The sequence below is a fragment of the Mustelus asterias genome, chromosome 5, assembly GCF_964213995.1.
Source record: "Mustelus asterias chromosome 5, sMusAst1.hap1.1, whole genome shotgun sequence".
Taxonomy (NCBI): Eukaryota; Metazoa; Chordata; class Chondrichthyes; order Carcharhiniformes; family Triakidae; genus Mustelus; species Mustelus asterias.
The window spans coordinates 45,825,801-45,848,548 of NC_135805.1; the positions used below are offsets into that span (position 1 = coordinate 45,825,801).

At 47.4% G+C, this 22,748-nt stretch overlaps 2 protein-coding genes across 5 annotated transcripts in view; one reads left to right on the forward strand and one right to left on the reverse strand.

Moving 5' to 3' along the window:
- Positions 1 to 5,004, reverse strand: part of rars2 (arginyl-tRNA synthetase 2, mitochondrial) — a 65,002-nt gene extending 59,998 nt beyond the window's left edge. Inside the window, exons 1-2 of the mRNA XM_078212468.1 lie at positions 4,805 to 5,004; positions 1,362 to 1,435 (exon numbers count right to left, since the gene is read on the reverse strand). Coding sequence (XP_078068594.1) covers positions 1,362 to 1,435; positions 4,805 to 4,840 — 110 coding nt within the window. The 5' untranslated portion in view covers positions 4,841 to 5,004. The remainder of the gene's footprint in view (positions 1 to 1,361; positions 1,436 to 4,804) is intronic.
- Positions 5,005 to 5,161: 157 nt separating this feature from the next.
- The window catches only part of orc3 (origin recognition complex, subunit 3), a 94,415-nt gene continuing 76,828 nt past the window's right edge, over positions 5,162 to 22,748 (forward strand). For all 4 annotated transcript variants that reach the window (XR_013497755.1, XM_078212469.1, XM_078212470.1 and 1 more), the window contains exons 1-2: positions 5,162 to 5,233; positions 10,266 to 10,320. Coding sequence is in view for 2 of the 4 variants with exons in the window: in XM_078212469.1 (XP_078068595.1) it covers positions 5,210 to 5,233; positions 10,266 to 10,320 (79 nt within the window). In the remaining 2 variants the exon portion in view is untranslated. The remainder of the gene's footprint in view (positions 5,234 to 10,265; positions 10,321 to 22,748) is intronic.

A 22,748-nucleotide genomic window follows, 5' to 3' on the forward strand; every position in this document is an offset into this window, starting at 1 on the left:
AGCAAGACCACGACAGATAGGTTTTACGGAGCATCTGAGGAGTAGAGGTAGAGATGTGATTTAAGAAGGGAAACACCACAGTTTGAGGTCTTAGCAGATGAAGGCATGGCCACCAATGGCGGGGCAATTATAAATTGGAGGGTTGTAGAGCTGCAGGAGGTTAATTATCCGCATCATCCACAAGCACAAGATCAGCCTTCATGAACAACTACACCACTACTTCTTTGAGCTCACTATCTCGGTGCGCTCATACTGTACTGTACAACCTGTCATCAAATTATGGCAAAGTGATCACTTCTTTCAGATCAGCATTGGGAAGATCAAAACCGACACTCGTCAGCGCTTACCATAATCTCTGCTCCCCTGAACTGGGGTCACAGCCAAAATCACTCTCCTGTACCAAGACCACTTACTTTGACCTCTGCAACATTTATGCCATTAACCCTATGACAGAGATAAAGATTGGAATTGAACAGAAAATTTATTTATGTAATGAAATGGGAAATACAGAAAGAACTATTTTTCCTAATTTGCAAGTAATTAACATTACATTCATGAGAATGACACGCACAACACACTCAGAAGTGCTTGTCTGTATATTCATATATTAAACATATTTACAATCTGTGACCTTATTTCCCCAAGATCTCAACGCTCTCTTAAATTTTCTCTTCATCTAACCATCTTCAAACTTTCAAATCCAAAGTTTGACAGGAGCAAGTCATTAAGAGTCCTGTCCTATTCTTTTCAACCTTGTACCTCGATCCTTTCCCTAAGCTCTGGATTCAAAAGCAGCCAATGAACTCACAAAAAATTACATTGTAATTTTTCACTCACTGGTAAAAGATGCATCTGGATAAATATCACAAACACTACATGGGTTAGCATAATTTCCTCAGTAAAAAGAGCAATCACAGCATCACTCACTTCCACACACTGTCTTTTTCCTTTCTTTTTAAAATTAAAATTACGTCCCATTTGTGCAAAATGTCTAATTAACAGTCAGCAAGTCCATACACCATTCATTTACTTGACTGTGCTTAGGAGCAGTCTATTATGCTCAGCAAAGCAGAGAGGAAAGATAACTATAGGTATGATGACCAAAGAATGGAGAATAGCGTGGGTTAAGATCTGATGGGAGTGGAATGGCTGAGGCAGGGAGGGAGGCAGAGGAGGAACTGAAGGCAGGATGCATTCCGGATAATCATGTGACTGCTACTGCATTAGCAGCCATGTCAATTAGCCCACTACAGACACTGGGGCCACAGAGCAATCAACTGGCTAATAACACATTAATAAGACTTTTTACAATGCAATCTAAATTAGTGGTGCATATGAAATATATATAAGTGTTAAATTACTGTTTTTTGGAGACAGGAACGGCTGACACCATGGGAATAAGCTTCTCTGTAGGAGTTCCCAGAATTCTGGAAAGCTGAGAAAAACAATTACATTAAAATATTGTTTAGAAAGTGCTTTTCTGAAAAAAATATTTGAAATAATAAAGACATACCAGATCACTTACATTTCTAGTTAAAAAGTTTAATTTCAATATACAGGCAGAATGGGCATCTGGGATGATGCGGCAATAATCTAACCATAAAGTATCAAAACAGCAAACTGGATGAGTGAAGCTCGTACAATCATTTTAACTTCAATATTACGGTACTCCCTCATAACTGTTCCTGGGCTTCTTTTATTTGTATAACATCTAAAAACTTTCAAGTAGTTTTTTTTATGCTAACAGTGCCTATTAGTACACTTCATATAGCAGTTAGAGACGACTTTGCATTAAACTTGCAGCCAATTATGAGGAAATCTCATGGTTGTTAGTTTGCTTAAATAAGTTGTATACAACATTTATGATGCATTGTATTTTACACTAAATTGTTTAGCAAAAATTGAAATTTTGTGTAACCATAAAATAAGTATTAAGAAATTCAAATGAAACAGTATGTTAAATTGTCATAACATCTGAAACGTAGGGACAGGAAGAATAGGAACTATCCTTAAGCATAAGGTATTTGAATATACTTTGCTATGCCCATTCATCTTTTCTCAGGGTCAAATGGTTTGAGCTAAGTCACCGAAGCAGCATAAGTGACAATTCCAACCCCTCCAATTTAAGACTTGCAAAAATTACACAGTATGCACTGTTCCTGAAGTTTCTACTGAATACATCAAGGAACATCTACTCACTGTTAAAAGAAAAATGACGGAAATAGTTCTGGAGAATTGCGAGGAAATGCACTTGAGAAAGGGAATGCACAATAAATGGGAGGATACTGAGAAGCCCACAGATTTCAGAAGGTGGCTGACAGGTAGGTCAGGTGTACGAGAATGTTTACATGATTGATCAAGGCATATAACAGCAGGGAGGTTTATAGAACCATAGAATCCCTACAATGCAGGAGGCCATTCAGCCCATCGAGCCTGCACTGACAACAATCCCACCCGGTCCTTATTGTTCTCCAGCTGTGGCCTCACCAATGTGCAGTTCTGATCTCCACACGACACGATATGAAAAACGTGACTGTACAAGAAAGAGAGATTTACGAGGCCTGAACAAAAGAATTTCAACTGTGAGGGAAGATTAGATAGGCCAAGCTATATGCTTTGGAAGAGGAGGCTGATGGGAGACTTAATGGAGTGTATGAGGGGTCTAGTTAGAGAATGGATAGAAAGGCCCCGTTTCCCTTGGTTGAGCAGTTCATAACAATGAGGTACAGATTTCGGGCAAGAGGTGGGTTTATAGAGGATTTGAGAGAAAACATTTTCACCCAGAGGCTGGAGGGAATCTGGAACTCAACGTTTGAAAGGGTGGTAGAGGCAGAAACCCTCACAGTATTTAAAGTCAAGTTTATTAGTCACAAGTAGATTTACATTAACACTGCAATGAAGTTACAGTGAAAATTCCCTAGTCGTCACACTCCGGCTTCTGTTCGGGTACACTGGAGGGAAAATTTAGCCTGGCCAATGCACCTAACCAGCACGTCCTTTGGATTGTGGGAGGAAACCGGAGCATCTGGAGGAAACCCATGTAGACACAGGGAGAACATGCAGACTCCACACAAACAGTGACCCAAGCTGGGAATCGAAACTGGATCCTTGGCGCTGTGAGGCAGCAATACTAACCACTGTGCCACCATGCCGCCTTAGCACTTAGACATGCATTTGAAGTACCGTAACCTAAAAGGCAAATACTGATTTCCTGCCCTTTCCCACCCAAAAATCACCAAATAGCATTTAGTTGGTCAAAAAATGATACAGATCAAGAGCTGGAAAGTGGAATTAGGATGGATGCCTTGTCAGCCAAAATGGACACCACAGGCTGAATGGCCTCCTATGTTGTAATTTTTTATTTATTCTATTAGACAGGCAATCCTATTGTCTTATGAAGTTTACTTGAAATTGTGTAAAACATAAACCAAAGAAATTAACAATTTCCTCAGGAAAAAAAGTATATATGTAGCACTTCACATCCTCAGAACATCCCAAAGAGTTCCAGTGTATTAAGCATGCATTGTAGGTAAACCAAATAGCCAGTTTGCGGACAGTAAACTTCAAATTAGATGAATGATAAATGAAACCGTGTTGGAAATACTGAGGTCAGGCAGCATCAATAAAAGACAACAACATGATTAATGTTTCAAGCCAATGACTTTATAGTCAGTACTCCAGTTTAAGATCAACAACTTTAAATGTACGCTCTACCTTCCTCTCTTCACAGATGCTGCTGAATGTTTCCAGCATTTTCTGTTGTGATTTCAGATTTCCAGTAGAATCATAGAATGCCGACAGTGCAGGAGGCGGCCATTAGGGCCATCGAGTCTGGACCAACTCGCTGACAGAGCATCTTACCCAGGACTAATCCCCCCACCCTATCCCCATAACCCCATGCATTTATTCCACTAACCCTCCTAACCTACACATCTTTAGACACAATGGGGCAATTTAGCACAGTCAATCCACTTAACCTGCACATCTTTGGACCATGGGAGGAAACCAAAGCACCCATAGCAAACTCTCACTGACACTGGGAGAACATGCAAACTCCACACATGGGCACCCAAGGCCAGAATTGAACCCAGGTCCCTGGCACTGTGAGGAAGCAGTACTAACCATTATGCCATCATGCTGCTGCATTTTTATTTTTGATCAACTAAATATTTTTTGGCTGGATGGGGTGGAAATCAATGTTTGGCAGCTCACAGTGACAACGTATTGCTCTTCCTGAATAACTAGGCATGGCTGTTGTCAAAATTTCACTCTAAAACTGTCACCTCCAACTATGCAGAACTTCAGGAATGCTACACTGAAGCATCAGCCTAGATTATGGGGTATAGTTTTGTTTATTTGGAATGCAGAATTTCTCAGTCACCAGATAACCAGATAAATGGTTTTGTGACACAATCATTTACTGCCAAATATTCTTCCTTACTTCACTGTCCATGGTAACGGCAATTAGCTGATCTGACATAGTTTAATCAAATTGAACAACTTTTGTTTAACAACGTATTACTTCCACCCTGGAAAAAAAAATCATTGAACATTGAAAGAAAAGGATAAAAGCTTAAAAATAGCCCCTCTGGCTAGTGTCAATTTAGGTAGCAGGCAAAGCATACATCCCCAATGTTTCTCCATTTATCAAATAGCTCCAAATGGTTTCCGAAATATTTTTTTCCCATAAACGGTTGTGAGCAAACTGGCAGAATTGGTGCATTTGCACCGTGCGTGGTATCCAACAAGCTCACAGCTGAAGGTCAGGCAACCCCTGAAAGTAGACGTTGCCCTCTGCACGTACCTGGGCTGCTATAGACCGGCGGAAAAGACAAGCCATACCATCATTCGCCTCAGAGCTCAAACTCAGAAACCCACATTCAATTCCCCGCCGGAGGCCGTGCCTGCTGAGACCATTCAGCTGCACCCCTCCGCCAACTGACAACTTCGGAGCTGCAGCTAATCCCCCCCGCCTCTCGCCTCACAGCAACCACACAGCAACGCGCATGCGCGCGCGCGCGCACCTACCCGCCTTCTGACCTCCCAACCCTGACCTGTGAACCCGGCGCATAGTCAGCCAATGGCGGCGGCTCAGCCGCCTCGCGGGGAGGAGGAGGGGGGGGGATGCGGCGTTCTGATTGGCTGCCAGCGCAGCGCGCGAGCCGGTGGGTCAGAGTTCGGATGGAGAACGTGAGCGAGCGTGGAGACAATGGCGACTTGCTCTGTGTCCAAGGTAAAGGCTCCTGTCACTGAGGAGGGTGCAACCCAGGGGGGGCTGCCGTACACAACTGGCTGATGCAAAAATGTACCAGCGACTAAGCTCAATATACAAATTGCTGCGGATGCTGCAATCATGAAGCAAGAAATAGAAAATGCTGGAAAAATCACAGCGAGTCTGACAGCACCTGTGCAGAGAGAATAGATGTGGAGATGCTTCCGTTGGACTGGGGTGAACACAGTAAGAGTTTTAACAACACCAAGTTAAAGTCCAACAGGTTTATTTGGTAGCAAATGCCATTAGCTTTCGGAGCGCTGCTCCTTCATCAGATGGAGTGAAAATCTGCTCTCAAACAGGGCACAGAGACACAAAATCAAGTTACAGAATACTGATCAGAATGCGAATCTCTACAGCCAACCAGGTCTTAAAGATACAGACAATGTGAGTGGAGGGAGCATTAAGCACAGGTTAAAGAGATGTGTATTGTCTCCAGACAGGACAGCCAGTGAGATTCTGCAAGTCCACACTATCAGTCACACTATCAGTAACCCCCACAGTTTGCCTCCTGCACTTGCAGAATCTCACAGGCTGTCCTGTCTGGAGACGATACACATCTCTTTAACCTGTGCTTAATGCTCCCTCCACTCACATTGTCTGTATATTTAAGATCTGGTTGTCTGTAGAGATTCGCATTCTAATCAGTATTCTGTAACTTGATTTTGCGTCTCTGTGCCCTGTTTGAGAGCAGATTTCCACTCCATCTGACGAAGGAGCAGCGGTCCGAAAGCTAATGGCATTTGCTACCAAATAAACCTGTTGGACTTTAACTTGGTGTTGTTAAAGCTCTTACAGAGAGAATAGCCAAGGTTTGGAGTCAGGATGACCCCTTCCGTCAGAACTGAGCTCGCCTATCAATGCTGATAGGCTTGACTCTAAATAATAACCACCTATCACTGATCTGTGCAGTGAAACTAGAGATCTGTAGCACCACATCTTGACTTTGGTGAACTGGGGATTGGGAATGGTCATGATTGAAGTTGAAGAATGGCAGTAAAACTCACAGATGGATTAAAGACTCCATGCATGCATTCCAACTTTAGCTGTTTTTACGTTGGAGGCTAGTTAACATGCCAAAATGCTATGTACTTAATCTCACCTCATGCCTAGCAAACCGATCGAATGCTGTATCGGGCAAAGTATGAAGTAGGAGGACTCAAATGTTTTGTTTTCGTAAAACATTTGGATGTATACCATGGACCTGCAAACAAGATTGGATCTCCTGATTCAACCACAAGCAGTTGATCCTTACCGTGTTCTGATTTTGCATTATCCATCACTTGAGGCAGTAGCATTGAGAGCAGTCTTATTTCATCACCTTCAGTCAAGAAATTACATACGTTCCAGAGAACCTAATTATTAGTGATTTTAGTTGGGGTATCAATATTGACCAGGATGCTAGTAGTGTTTTTCTACTCCTTGTTCAAATAGTACACTGGGATATTGTGCATCTACCCGAGTAGACAAGCTTTTTAAAAATTCATTTATCAGACATGGTGTTGTTGGCTAGGCTAGCATTTATTACCTGTTCCCATTTGCCCTTAAGAATGCGGTGGTGAGTTGCCTTGAACTTCTGCAGTCCCTGAGGTGTAAATACATCCCCAGTATTGGTAGGGAGGGAGTTCCAGGATTTTGACCCAATGACAGTGAGGGGACAACAATATATTTCCAAGTCAAGATGATGAGTGACTTGGCGGGGAACTTCCAGACAATAGTGTTCTCAGGTATCTGTTGCCCTTGTCTGTCTAAATGGTAGTGGTCGTGGGTTTGGAAGGTGCTGCCTAAGGGGCCATGGTGACTTCCTGCAGTGCATCTTGTAGATGGTACATCTGTTCGTTGGTGGTGGAAGGTGTGAATGGTAACCCTTCCACAAACAATCAAGCAAGCTGCTTTGCCCTGGATGGTGTTGATCTTCTTGAGTGTTGTTAGAGCTGCATAATTCACTTGTTCCTCAATCCTTTATAGATATCAGCCTAAATTATATGCTCAAATCCTGGAAAGGGACTTGAAATCACGATCATCTGAAATTCAGACAATACAATTCTTAGACTCAGTTCCTCCGGTCCCATGCAGCACAATGGGTAGCAAGACTCCATGACTAGCACCGGTCCACCTCAATTTCTTTTGCTGCAGCCCAGTGGAATCCTGCTCTTTGAGGTCCTCATTAAATGTACTTCTCCAGGGCTTCTGTGGCCAGCACTGTCATTGTCTTCTGCCTGGTGGTGTCCACTCTACTGTCACTTTTGACTTCTGGGAGACAAAGGAGGTTTTCTGCCAGCTACAATTGTATCTCCATTACGCTGTTCTGCAGGTGCCTTTGACCAGTCCTCTGAAGCACTTCCTGATTGGTAATGCTGTCTCTCCATTTGATGCCCAAAATGTCATGCTAACAGCACTGGGGTAAAATATGTCCAAATTGTATGATGTCATATGGAGAGGCGGCATAAGATCCTGGGAAATACAATTCTTCGAGCAAGAAGTACAAATGCCAATACAACTGAGTTAATGGGACTACATTTGGCTCTCCCCTTGTAGTTTGGAAACACTTCAGAAGCAGTTGTGAATGGAACTGTGTAATCACCAATGAAAAACTCCACTCCTTATCAGGCCAATGATATTTTCCTGAAGACCTCCTACACCGATGTCCCGAGGATCTGATGATTGCTCTCTGTCAGTCCCAGTTATATTTCTTTGCATCATGTATAGCTCCAATTTGGAAAAGAGTGAATGTAACTCCTTTATTCAAAAAGGAAGAGAGACTGAAAGCAGGAAACTTCAGGCCAGCTAGTTTACATCTGTCATTAGGGAAAATGTTAGAAGCTATTGCTAAAGACGTTACAGCACTTAGATAAATTCAAGGCGGTCAGGAAGAGCCAACATGGTCTTGTGAAAGGGAAATAATGCTTCAATTATACACGGCATTGGTGAAACCACATCTGGAGTACCGTGTACTGTATTGGTCTCCTTATTTAAGGAAAAATGTAAAGGCATTAGAAGGAGTTCGGCGAAGGTTTATTAGATTAATATCTGGAATGGGCGGTTGTCCTCTGAGGAAAGGTTGGACAGGCTAAACTTATACCTGCTGGAGTTTGGAAGAGTAAGAGGCGATTTGATTGAAACATTTAAGATCCTGAGGAGATTTGACATGAGGATGTGGAAGGATGTTTTCTTTTGTAGGAGAATCTCGAACTTGAGGTCGCTGTTTCAAAATAACGGGTCGCTTATTTAGGATTGAGATGAGGAAAATAGTTTTCTCAGGTTGTGACACTTTGGAATTCTCTCCCTCAAATATGGTTGTGACAGTCATTAATACAGTAAGAAGTTTAACAACACCAGGTTAAAGTCCAACAGCTTTATTTGGACTTTAACCTGGTGTTGTTAAACTTCTTACTGTGTTTACCCCAGTCCAACGCCGGCATCTCCACATCATGACAGTCATTAATAGGCAGAGGTGGATAGATTCGATGAGCAAGGGGGTGAAAGGTTATTGTGTTTGGTAGGAATATGAAATTGAGGTTGAAATCAGATCATACATGAGCTTATTGATTGGTGGAGCAGACATGAGGAGCTGAATGATCTAATACTGCTCTGAAGTTGTCTGTCTATATGTTGCTATAACATCTTGGGGGGTCACCATTGACCAGAAACTAAACCGGACTAGCCATATTAATACTGTGGCTACCAGGGCAGGTCAGAGGCTGCGAATTCTGCGGCGAGTAACTCACCTCCTGATTGCCCAAAGCCTGTCCACCATCTACAAGTCAGGAATGTGATGAAATACTCCCAAAACTCCATATTTTCCTGGATGAACACTGCTCCAACAAGACCTGAGAAGCTTGATAGCGCCCAACTGCCCACTTGATTGGGACCCCATTCATCACCACAAATGTGCACTCCCTTCACCACCAACACCCAGTTACAACAGCGTGTATCATCTACAAGATGCGTTGCAGCAACTTGCCAAATTTTCTTCAATAGCACTTTTCAAACTTGCCACTTCTTCCATCTTGAAGGATAAGGGCAGCAGTTGCGTGGGAACATCATCACCTGCAAGTCACACACCCTCCTGACTTGCAAATATATCACCATTGCTTCGCTGTTACTGCGTCAAAATCCTGGAACTCCCTCCTTCACAGCGTTGTGAGTGTACCTACACCACATCAACTGCAGCAGTTCAAGAGGCAGCTCACCATGGTCTTCTCAAGTGCAGATAAGGAATGGACAGTAAATGCTGGTGATGCCCACATCTTGTGAAAAGAAACATTTTTTAAATGAAGAAATGAATGGGCACCTAAGCAAGGCACCGCTGTGGCACTGTACCCTACCATGAGTCAGCAGCTTTAGGGGGTAGGTAGAATTTGGAAAGAGAAACATTGTTCTGTCATTGTAGTCTGATAGATCATGCCTGATTATTCCAGAGTTAGAATAGCAAAATCTGACAAGCCACTTGCAGACACTAAATATATATCCATTTCTGTATTCTGCTGTCTCACAGGGACCTGGTTTCAATTCCAGACTTGGGTCACTGTCTGTGTACCGTTTACACATTCTCCCCGTGTCTGCCCGGGTTTCTTCCGGGTGCTCCGGTTTCCTCCCACAAACCAAAGATGTGCAGGTTAGGTGGATTGGCCATGCTAAATTGCCTCTTAGTGTCCCAAGATGTGTAGTAGAGATGGATTAGCCATGGTAAATATGTGGAGATAGGGTGGAGGAAAGGGCCTGTGTAAGATGCTCTGTCAGAGAGACTCGATGGGCTGAATGGCCTCCTGTAGGGATTCTATGAAAGCTTTATGATGCTTCTACTTGAGTTTGTTAAAACTAAATTCCTCTGCAACGTGAGAATGTGAACTCATGTAGGCAGCTGTTCAAGGTACGAATTTCCTATGAACCATCTCCAGGTTCCTGAGATTTAGTGACTTGTTGCTCACTGTTAAGAATTGTGACACTGTATCTGCAAAAGGTTTGATTTTTTTTTCCCACTGCCTTACAGGGTTGTTTTGTTTTCAAGCCAAAAGACTCCAAGAAGAGAAAGACATCTGTCACAGGTTTGTTCACACTGGTTTAATTCGACATTGGGTAACTAAGTACTGTATTTTATAACAAAGTGCACTACAGTTATGTTCAGTAACGTTCTATATCTTGTTTCTATACTTGTTTCTGTTCCTGTCTGCAAATTTTTAAGTACTTCGTTCACCCCACCCCACCCAAAAAATGTTATCTTTCCACAACAAAATGCAGTAACACATCATTCTGCGAATGAGCTGAAACATGTCTGGCAGTCAGTTTTGGGAAATGTAGTGCTGACCAGCTCTCCTGGTTTTTCCTGATTGGCTGCTTGTCCAAACTGACTCTGATCAGAGTGGGGGCGGAGGGTGGTGGGTAGATAGGGGAATTTGGGAGTGGTGAGGGGGGGCGGGGAAGTGAGAGGCCAGGGGCATGGGCAAGGAACACCCAAGGTGGAGTGGGGGGTGGTGGTGGTGGGGTGGTGGTCGTACCTTCTGAAGAGAGACTTGATGTTGAAAGGAGGTGCACATCCTCTACCCCACCTGAGGCCTGAACAGGGTGAATTTCTGGGCCTCCCACCTCTTGCTGCTGCTGCTAAGCTCTTCCCACCGGTCTGAAAATTGAGGCTAGGTAGGAAACGGCCCTCAAGTAGTCATTAATTACCCACTTAAGGGGCAATTGGCTGTAACATAACGTAACTCCCCTACTCCACTATATTGTTATTCAGAACAATTAATTTTTTCCATTGTAAATGTGAACAAGAAAAAGAGAGAAGAACTTGGATTTATAGAACACCTTTCACAATGCAAGATGTTCTAAAACGCCTTACAGTCAGTCAAGTCCTTTGCAAATGTAGTCACGGTTATAATAGTCAAATTGTTGCAGATAACAAGAGGACTAAAACTAGACAACCATAACTTTTGCACCAAGTAGCTATTAACTCAGAGATCATAATTTTTACCTTTCAATTTGGATTAAAACTGAAAGCAAGACCAATAATTGCAGTGATGCATAATTATATTCTGTAAAAATTGAAAATATATTTATTTTCTTCCCCTATGCCCCCCAGGTCTGACTGAGTCATTGCGACAGTCTGTATCCAGGCTTTGTTTAAAATCAATTTGCAGCTAAGCTATACAGGTATAGATTGGCATCCCTTTACCAGAACTGTTCGTTCCACAGGAAGAAGAAAAAGAAATACATAAAATTGGCGGGAGTGTTTACGAGGAATGAAGCTGAAGGAATTGAAGCAAGAAAATGTATAATTAATTTAAAGTCTTTAATATTGTAAAACTGTCACCATTTAAAATTAATCTGGAGAAGTTGGCTGCCCCAGACTGCCTGCTCCTCCCTTCTCTCATTGACTCAAATGGGTCCACACAATGATAGGTGTGAGATTCCACAGGGACAAGGGGTTGAGCTCTGCCCTGTAATTACTGTAGGAAGTCTGCAGAACTGTAGCCAACCTACAAACCATGTGATGTGTTTTTTGATCCAGCAAAGTCCATTTGTAAACAAGCAGCAAGTAAGATTTGATTTACACGTTGATGATATTTTTCATGTCTTATGGACCATGACCATGATAGTAAAAGTTTTTACAAGTATATAAAAAGGAATAGCGTGGCTAGAGTGAATGTTGGACCCTTGGAAGATGAGAGGGGGGATTTAATAGTGGAAAACGAGGAAATGGCTGAGACTTTAAGTAAGTTCTTTGTGTCGGTCTTCACGGTGGAAGACACAAATAGTTTACCGAATATTAGAGATCGAGAGTTGGTGGGAGGGGAGGTCCTTAATACAATTACTGTTACTAAGGAGGTGGTGCTTGGTAGACTAATAGGACTGAAGGTAGACAAGTCCCCGGGCCCGGATGTAATGCATCCCAGGGTACTGAAAGAAATGGCTGAGGTAATAGCAGATGCGTTAGTAGTAATTTATCAAAATTCGCTGGATTCTGGGGTAGTGCCGGCTGCCTGGAAAACAACTACTGTTACGCCGCTGTTTAAAAAAGGAAGTAGACAAAAGGCGGGTAACTACAGGCCGGTTAGCTTAACGTCCGTAGTTGGGAAGATGCTAGAGTCCATTATTAAAGAGGAAATAACAGAGCACCTGAATAAGAATGGTTCGATCAAGCAGACGCAGCATGGATTCATGAAGGGAAAGTCGTGTTTGACGAATCTACTGGACCTTTATGAAGATGTCACTAGTGCGGTTGACAGAGGGGAACCGGTGGATGTGGTGTTTTTAGATTTCCAGAAGGCGTTCGATAAGGTGCCTCACAAAAGGTTGCTGCAGAAGATTGGCGTACACGGAGCTAGGGGTAAGGTGTTGGCGTGGATTGGGGATTGGCTATCTAACAGGAAGCAGAGAGTTGGGATAAATGGGTGCTTTTCTGGTTGGCAGTTGGTGACCAGTGGCGTGCCGCAGGGATCGGTGCTGGGGCCTCAATTGTTTACCATTTACATAGATGATCTGGAGGAGGGGACTGAATCTAGGATATTCAAGTTTGCTGATGACACGAAGGTGAGTGGGAAAGCGAATTGTGTGGAGGACGTGGAAAGTCTGCAGAGAGATTCGGATAGGCTGAGCGAGTGGGCGAGGATCTGGCAGATGGAATATAATGTTAGCAAATGTGAGGTTATCCACTTTGGAAGAAATAATAGTAAATTGGAATATTATTTAAATGGAGAAAAATTACATCGTGCGACTGTGCAGAGGGACCTGGGGGTCCTTGTGCACGAATCGCAAAAACTCAGTCTGCAGGTGCAGCAGTTGATCAAGAAGGCGAATGGAATGTTGGCCTTTATCGCGAGGGGGATAGAATATAAAAGCAGGGAGGTCTTGCTGCAACTGTACAAGGCACTGGTGAGGCCGCAACTGGAATACTGTGTGCAGTTTTGGTCCCCTTATTTGCGAAAGGATATATTGGCCTTGGAGGGAGTGCAGAGAAGGTTCACCAGGTTGATACCGGAGATGAGGGGTGTAGCTTATGAGGAGAGATTAAACAGATTGGGTCTGTACTCGTTGGAGTTTAGAAGGATGAGGGGTGATCTTATAGAGACATATAAGATAATGAAGGGGCTGGATAGGGTAGAGGTGGAGAGATTCTTTCCACTTAGAAGGGAAACCAGAACGAGAGGGCACAGCCTCAAAATAAGGGGGGGGGCGGTTCAGAACAGAGTTGAGGGGGAACTTCTTCTCTCAGAGGGTAGTGAATCTCTGGAATTCTCTGCCCATTGAAGTGGTGGAGGCTTCCTCGTTGAATATGTTTAAATCACGGGTAGATAGTTTTCTGATCGATAAGGGAATTAGGGGAGATGGGGAGCATGCGGGTAAGTGGAACTGATTCACTTCAGATCAGCCATGATCTTGTTGAATGGCGGGGCAGGCTCGAAGGGCCAGATGGCCTACTCCTGCTCCTATTTCTTATGTCCTTATGTTCTTATGACAAAATGCAGGCAGTTACACCCTCTTCATGACCAACAGTATTGCTGCTTTGTCCAGCTGACCATTTTGGAATATGGTTTAATTTTACACTTTAAGATAATCTGAATTTAGCACCATTTTACGTAATTCTCCTTGATAAAATTAGCTGGTCTTCCAAAACTTTGGCGAATATGATCACTCACTACATCTGCAGTGTTGATTCTGTCTCCACATCTCTGTCTCTTCCTTTTCTCCTTCGCTCCATTTAACCCTCTTTTTGCTTCTTCTATTTATCCTCAACCCCTCGCCCTCGCCCTCCTCCCTTCGCAGGAAGAGAACAGTCTTGCCTGGTGATTGTCGAGCGGTGTTCATTCATCCGTTGTCGTAGCGTCTGCATGGTTTCCCCAATGTACCATGCCTCGGGACATCCTTTCCTGCAGCGTATCAGGTAGACAACGTTGGCCGAGTTGCAAGAGTAGGTACCGTGTACCTGGTAGATGGTGTTCTCACGTGAGATGAACACTGCTCGACAATCACCAGGCAAGACTGTTCTCTTCCTGTGGGGGAGCACTTCAGCAGTCACGGGCATTCAGCCTTGGATCTTCAGGTAAGCGTTCTCCAAGGCGGCCTTCACGACACATGACAGCGCAGAGTCGCTGAGCAGAAACTGATAGCCAAGTTTCGCACACATGAGGACTGCCTAAACTGGGATGTTGGATTTATGTCACATTATCAGTAACCCCCACAGCTTGCCCCTGGTCTTGCAGAATCTCACTCGCTGTTCTGTCTGGAGACAATACACATCTCTTTAACCTGTGTTGAATGCTCCCTCCACCCACATTGTCTGTACCTTTAAGACCTGGCTGGCTGTAGAGATTTGCATTCTAATTAGTATTCTGTAACTTGATTTCTGTGTCTGTGCACTGTTTGAGAGCACATTTCCACTCCATCTGACGAAGGAGCAGTGCTCCGAAAGCTTATGGTATTTGCTACCAAATAAACCTGTTGGACTGCAACCTGGTGTTGTGAGACTTCTAGCTGTAAGAAGACAGAGGGTGGTGGTTGATGGGAAATGTTCATCCTGGAGCTCAGTTACTAGTGGTGTTACCGTAAGGATCTGTTTTGGGGCCACTGCTGTTTGTCATTTTTATAAATGACCTGGATGAGGGCGTAGAAGGATGGGTTAGTAAATTTGCGGATGACACTAAAGTCGGTAGAGTTGTGGACAGTGCAGAAGGTTGTTGCAGGTTACAGAGGGACATAGATAAGCTGCAGTGCTGAGCTGAGAGGTGGCAAATGGAGTTCAATGCGGAAAAGTGTGAGGTGATTCACTTTGGAAGGAGTAACAGGATTACAGAGTACTGGGCTAATGGTAAGATACTTGGTAGTGTGGATGAACAGAGAGATCTCGGTGTCCATGTGCATAGATTCCTGAAAGTTGGCACCCAGGTTGATAGGGTTGTTAAGAAGGTGTACAGAGTGTTAGCTTTTATTGGTAGAGGGATTGAGTTTCGGAGCCAGGAGGTCATGTTGCATCTGTACAAAACTCTGGTGCGGCCGCACTTGGAGTATTGTGTACAGTTCTGGTCACCGCATTATAGGAAGGATGTGGATGCATTGGAAAGGGTGCAGAGGAGATTTACTAGGATGTTGCCTGGTATGGTGGGAAGGTCTTATGAGGAAAGGCTGAGGGACTTGAGGTTGTTTTCATTCGAAAAAAGGTTAAGAGGTGACTTAATAGAGGCATACAAGATGATCACAGGGTTAGATAGGGTGGACAGTGAGAGCCTTTTTCCTCAGATGGTGATAACTAGCATGAGGGGACATAGCTTTAAATTGAGGGGTGATAGATATAGGACAGATGTCAGAGGTAGGTTCTTCACTTAGAGTAGTAAGGGCGTGGAATGCCCTGCCTGCAACGGTAGTGGACTCGCCAACATTAAGGGCATTTAAATGGTCATTGGATAAACATATGGATGATATTGGAATAGTGTAGGTTAGATGGGCTTTAGGTTAGTTTCACTGGTCGGCGCAACATCGAGGGCCGAAGGGCCTGTACTGCGCTGTAATGTTCTATGTTTTATGTTCTATTTTCTGGTCTATGTTCTATTTTCTGGTCTTGCGGCGGGCGTGGCTGGAAAAATCCCCCCCTTTAGAAACCCATAGAAACCCTACAGCGCAGAAGGGGGCCATTCAGCCCATCGAGTCCACACTGATAGCAATTCCACCGAGGCCCGATCCTTGTAACCCCACACATCTACCCCCACTAGATGTGGCGAGGGGAGGGGGGCGAGGGGAGGGGGGCGAGGGGAGGGGGGGCGAGGGGAGGGGGGCGGGGAGGGGGGGCGAGGGGAGGGGGGCGAGGGGGGGTGGAGGGCGAGGGGTGGAGGGCGAGGGGTGGAGGCGAGGGGCGAGGGGTGGAGGGCGAGGGGAGGAGGGGAGGGGAGGGGAGGAGGGGAGGGGAGGGAGGGGAGGAGGGCGAGGGGGAGGGGGAGGAGGGCGAGGGGGAGGAGGCAGGGGAGGAGGGTGAGGGTGAGACTTCTTACTGTGTTTACCCCAGTCCAACGCCGGCATCTCCACCATCATTCTTACAGCTAGCCAATTCCTGTTCCAAACCATTAAATCACCCTCAATCCCATGTGTCTGTATTTTCTGCAATAGCTTACCGTGGGGAACTTTATCAAACGCTTTACTGAAATCCATATACACTACATCAACTGCTTTACCCTCATCCACCTCTTTGGTCACCTTCTCAAAGAACTCAATAAGGTTTGTGAGGCATGACCTACCCTTCACAAAACCATGTTGACTATCCCTAACCAAGTTATTCCTTTCTAATCAAATTATTTCTGTTGAAGAATAAAATTTCCCCCCTCTGCCTCGGTCCCTCCCCCTCTGCCTCGGTCCCTCCCCCTCTGCCTCGGTCCCTCCTCCTCTGCCTCGGTCCCTCCTCCTCTGCCTCGGTCCCCTCCTCCTCTGCCTCGGCCCCTCCGCCTCGGCCCCTCCGCCTCGGCCCTCCGCTCGGTCCCTCCGCCTCAGTCCCTCCCCCTCCGCCTCGGTCCCCTCCCACTCCGCCTCGGTCCCTCCCTCCGCCTCGGTCCCTCCGCCTCGGTCCCTCCCCCTCCGTCTCGGTCCCTCCCCCTCCGTCTCGGTCCCTCCCCCTCTGTCTCGGTCCCTCCCCCTCTGTCTCGGTCCCTCCCCTCCGTCTCGGTCCCTCCCCCTCCGTCCCGGTCCCTCCCCTCCGTCTCGGTCCCTCCCCTCCGTCTCGGTCCCTCCCACTCCGTCTCGGTCCCTCCCCCTCCGTCTCGGTCCCTCCCCCTCCGTCTCGGTCCCTCCCCTCCGTCTCGGTCCCTCCCCCTCCGTCTCGGTCCCTCCCCCTCCGTCTCGGTCCCTCCCCCTCCCCTCGGTCCCTCCCCCTCCCCCTCGGTCCCTCCCCCTCCGTCTCGGTCCCTCCCCCTCCGTCTCGGTCCCTCCCCCTCCGTCTCGGTCCCTCCCCCTCCGTCTCGGTCCCTCCCCCTCCGTCTCGCTCCCTCCCCCTCCGTCTCGGTCCCTCGGCCCTTCGCCTCGGTCCCTCGGCCCCTCCACCTCGGCCCCTCGGCCCCTCCGCCCGGTCCCTCGGCCCCTCCGCCTCTGTCCCTCGGCCCCTCCGCCTCTGTCCCTCGGCCCCTCCACCTCTGTCCCTCGGCCCCTCGCCTCTGTCCCTCGGCCCCTCCGCCTCTGTCCCTCGGCCCCTCCGCCTCTGTCCCTCGGCCCTCCGCCTCTGTCCCTCGGCCCCTCCGCCTCTGTCCCTCGGCCCCTCCGCCTCTGTCCCTCGGCCCTCCGCCTCTGTCCCTCGGCCCCTCCGCCTCTGTCCCTCGGCCCCTCCGCCTCTGTCCCTCGGCCCCTCCGCCTCTGTCCCTCGGCCCTCCGCCTCTGTCCCTCGGCCCCTCCGCCTCTGTCCTCGGCCCCTCCGCCTCTGTCCTCGGCCCCTCCGCCTCTGTCCCTCGGCCCCTCCGCCTCTGTCCCTCGGCCCCTCCGCCTCTGTCCCTCGGCCCCTCCGCCTCTGTCCCTCGGCCCTCCGCCTCTGTCCCTCGGCCCCTCCGCCTCGGCCCCTCGGCCCCTCCGCCTCGGCCCCTCGGCCCCTCCGCCTCGGCCCCTCCGCCTCGGCCCCTCCGCCTCGGTCCCTCCGCCCCTCCCGCCTCGGTCCCTCCGCCCCTCCGCCTCGGTCCCTCCGCCCCTCCGCCTCGGTCCCTCCGCTCGGTCCCTCCGCCCCTCCGCCTCGGTCCCTCCACCCCTCCGCCTCGGCCCCTCCGCCCCTCCGCCTCGGCCTCTCCGCCTCGGCCCCTCCGCCTCGGCCCCTCGGCCCCTCCGCCTCGGCCCCTCCGCCTCGGCCCCTCCGCCTCGGCCCCTCCACCTCAGCCCCTCCACCTCGGCCACCCCCCCCCCCCCCCCCCCCCCCCCCCCGCCCTCAGCCACACCCCCCTCGGCCCACCCCCTTGCTCAGCCACCCCCCCCCCCCTCGGCCCCCATCCCCGGGGCACCCCCACCGGCCCCGCGTCAGTCGGCCCCGCGTCAGCCCTCCCCCCCTCAGCCCACTCCTCCTCAGCCCACTCCTCCCTCAGCCCCCTCCTCCCTCAGCCCCTCCCCCTCGGCCACCACGGCCCCCTCGGCCCCACTCCTCGGGCCCTACCCCCTCCTCAGGCCCCCCCCTCTCGGGCCCCCCCCTCTCGGGCCCCCCCCTTGGCCCCACCCCCCCCTTGGGCCCCCCCCTCGGCCCCTCCCCCTCGGCCCCCCCCACCCCACCCTCGGCCCCCACCCCCCCCCCCCTCGCACCCCCCCCACCCTCGGCCCCCTCGGCCCCCGCCCCCTTCTAGATGATAGAGGTTGCAGGATTGGAAAGTGCTGGCGAAGGAGCCTTGGCGTGTTGCTGCGGTGCATCTTGTAGACGGTAAACACTGCTGCCACAGTAATGGAGGGACTGAATGTTTAAGGTGATGGATGTGGTGCCAATCAAGCGGGCTGCTTTGTGCTGAATGGGGGTGTTGAGCTTCTTGAATGGTGTTTGAGCTGCGATCATCCAGGGAAGTGGAGAGCATTCTATCACACTCCTGACTTAAGCTTCGTATATGGTTAGCACTGCTGCCTCACAGCGTCAGGGACCTGAGTTCGATCCCGGCTTTGGGTGACTGTCTGTGTGGGATTTGCACATTCTCCCCGTGTCTGCATGGGTTTCCTCCACGTGCTTTGGTTTCCTCTCACAGACCAAAGGTGTGCAGCTTATGTGGACTGGCCATGATAAACTGCCCCTTAGTGCCTAAAAATGTGTAGGTTAGGCAGATTAACCATGGTAAATGCACGGTGTTATGGGGATAGGGCGGGGGGTGGGCCTGGGTAAGATGCACAGGCGGAGAGTCAGTGCCGACTCGGTGGGCCAAATGGCCGCCTTCTGCACTGTAAGGATTCTATGAAAGGCTTTGCGGAGTCAGGAGGTGAGTTATTCATTGCAGGATTCCTAGCCCCTGACCTGCTTTTGTAGCCACTGTATTTATATGATTTGTCCAGTTAAGTTTCTGGTTAGATTCTTTCTTGTTGGATATCGTAATTGCCTGGCACTCATGTGGCATAAATGTTACTACCCACTTATCAGCCCAAGCCTGAGTATTGTCCAGGTCTTGCTGCACATGGACATGGACTATTCAGGATCTGAGGAGTGGCGAATGGTGCTGAACATTGTGCAATCATTAGCGAATATCCACACTTTTGATTTTATGATGGAGGGAAGGTCATTAATGAAGCAGCTGAAGATGGTTGGGCCTACGACACTACCCTGAGAAACTCCTACTGTGCTGTCCCGGATTGACTTCCAACAACCAGGATGGGATATGGATGCATACCCAAGGATTGTTTTGTATGGTGAGCCAGACCACCGGGAGACCTTGAAGTTCCACTTTAAGGATGTTTGAAAGTGTGACGTGAAGGTCGTAAACATCAATGTTCGCACCTGGGAGACAATCATTGAGGATGAGAAAATGGTGACAATCGGTGGTTATAGCAGCTTGGCAACGGGCATCAACACCAAAGATAACAACCCGCAACAACACCTGAGAATCACTTCACGTGTGGCATTGTGACAGAACCTGCCTCTCAAGCCATCAGCCAAATATATGATTCTACCCTCACCCCGAGTGCACTTGATTTGCTATACCCACCATCATCTTACATTGATGGAAACTTGCCATCTGACAATGGGAATGTTTTCCAGAAAACTAACCAGCAGGTGGTGTTGCAACATGTATTATTGACGTTGGTATTTTTCCACGCATGTTTCATGAGTTGGCCAGAGGGATAGCTGTTTTCTCTCTGCATCTCTCAAGTCCTACATCAAGAGACTAATTGCCTGTCACTGTGGACCCAAGTAGCAGAATTTGTTAGCCACTTCCAATGGGGTGGAGACAGTTTCCTTGATGCTTGTAGTCGGGGAGAACAAGCTACAGACATGGGAGAGACCAAGTGCCCCATGTATTAAAACGTATTTGTATCAGATGCTTTCAGTTAGAACGGAGTTGTCAGAAACTACGGTGATGATTATGGAGGATTTTAATCTACGTATAGACTTGGAAAATTATATGGGGAAAGGTTGCAAATGTGAAGAGTTCATAAAATATTTTCGAGAGCACGTTCTAGAGTCAACCAGAGGGCAGGCTATACTGGACCTGGTAGTGCAATATCCATAAAGGCACCCCTAGGTGGCAGCAGACATAATATGATTGAATTTTACATTCAGTTTGAGAGAGTGAAGAGTGTGCCCAAGACTGGTATTTTGAACTTAAATAAGGGCGATTTTGAGGGCATGAAAGCTGGGCTGACTAAAGTGAACTGGCAAATGTGCTTAACAGAGGTTCATTTGAAGGAATGTTTCATTATACACAGAATTGACACATTGCAATGCAAAAGAAAAATTCCAAGGGGCGGGCCCGTCATCTGTGGTGAACTAAAAAAAGTTAAAGATAGTATTAAACTTTAAGAAAAAACACACATCTGCACAAAGACAAGTGGCAGATCAGAAGATTGGAAATTATATAATGAACGGCAAAGAATGACAAAAAGATTGATAAGGAGAGAAAACCTAGAGTACGAAAGAGAGCTGGCTAGTAATATAAAGATGGATAGTAAGAGTTTCTATCGATATTTAAATAAAAGAATTAACAAAATGAGCATTCGTCCAATAAAAAGTACATCTGGGGAATTGATAATGGAAAATAGGGCTATAGCGAATTAATTAAACATTACGGCATGCTTGCCTTCATCGGTCGGGCATTGAGTATAAAAATTGGCAGGTCATGCTGCAGCTGTACAGAACCTTAGTTAGGCCTCATTTGGAATATAGTGTTCAATTCTGGTCGCCACAATACCAGAAGGATGTGGATGCTTTGGAGAGGGTACAGAAGAGGTTTACCAGGATGTTGCCTGGTCTGGAGGGTATTAGCGATGAGGAGAGGTTGGATAAACTCGGTTTGTTCTTGCTGGAATGCTGGAGGTTGAAGGGCGACCTGAAAGAGGTTTACAAGATTATGAATGGCATGGACAGAGTGGATAGTCAGATGCTCTTTCCTGGGTAGAAAAGTCAAGTACTAGGGGACATAGGTTTAAGGTGCGTGGGGAAAAGTTTAGAGGAGATGTGCGAGGCAAGTTTTTTACACAGAGGGTGGTGAATGTCTGGAACGCGCTGGAATGTCTGGGAAGGTGGTGGGAGCAGGTATGATAGCGGCATTTAAGAGGCATCTAGATGAACACATGAATAGGATGGGAATGGAAGGATACGGATTCCCTAAGTTCATGCGGTTTTAGTTTAGGCAGCCATCATGCAGGCTTGGAGGGCCGAAGGGCCTGTTCCTGTGCTGTACTGTTCTTTGTACCTGTCTTCACTATAGAGGACACGAGTAACATTCCAGAAATAGCTGTGAATCAGGAAATGGAAGGGATGGAGGAACACAGGAAAACTACAATCATCAGAGAAGTGGAATTGAGCAAATTGTTGGTTCTGCAGGCTGAAAAATCCCCGGGTCCAGATGGCTTCATCCTGAGATCTTGAAGGAAGTGACTAATGACACAGTTAATGCTTTGGTTTTAATTTTCCAAAATTCCCTAGATTCTGGGAAGGTTCCATTAGATTGGAAGGTGCAAATGTAACTCCTTTATTCAAAAAGGGAGGGAGACAGAAAGCAGGAAACTATAGGCCAGTTAACGTAACATCTGTCATTGGGAAAATGTTAGAATCCACTATTAAAGATGTTATAGCTGGGCACATAGATAATTTCAAGGCAATCAGGTCAACATGGTTTTTTGAAAGGGAAATCATGTTTAACCAACTTATTTGAGTTCTGGACTAGCGGATAGCGATGAACATTGTCGGACAATACAGCAGGATATAGATAGGCTGGAAAATTGGGCGGAGAGGTGGCAGATGGAATTTAATCCAGATAAATGCGAAGTGGTGCATTTTGGAAGAACTAATGTAGGGGGGAGTTATACAATAAATGACAGAGCCATCAAGAGTATAGAAACACAGAGGGACCTAGGTGTGCAAGTCCACAAATCCTTGAAGGTGGCAGCACAGGTGGAGAAGGTGGTGAAGAAGGCATATGGTATGCTTGCCTTTATAGGACGGGGTATAGAGTATAAAAGCTGGAGTCTGATGTTGCAGCTGTATAGAGCGCTGGTTAGGCCACATTTGGAGTACTGCGTCCAGTTCTGGTCGCCGCCCTACCAGAAGGACGTGGAGGCTTTAGAGAGAGTGCAGAGAAGGTTTACCAGGATGTTGCCTGGTATGGAGGGTCTTAGCTATGAGGAGAGATTGGGTAAACTGGGCTTGTTCTCCCTGGAAAGACGGAGAATGAGGGGAGACCTAATAGAGGTGTACAAAATTATGAAGGGTACAGATAGGGTGAACAGTGGGAAGCTTTTTCCCAGGTCAGAGATGACGATCACGAGGGGTCACGGGCTCAAGGTGAGAGGGGCGAGGTATAACTCAGATATCAGAGGGACGTTTTTTTACAAAGAGAGTGGT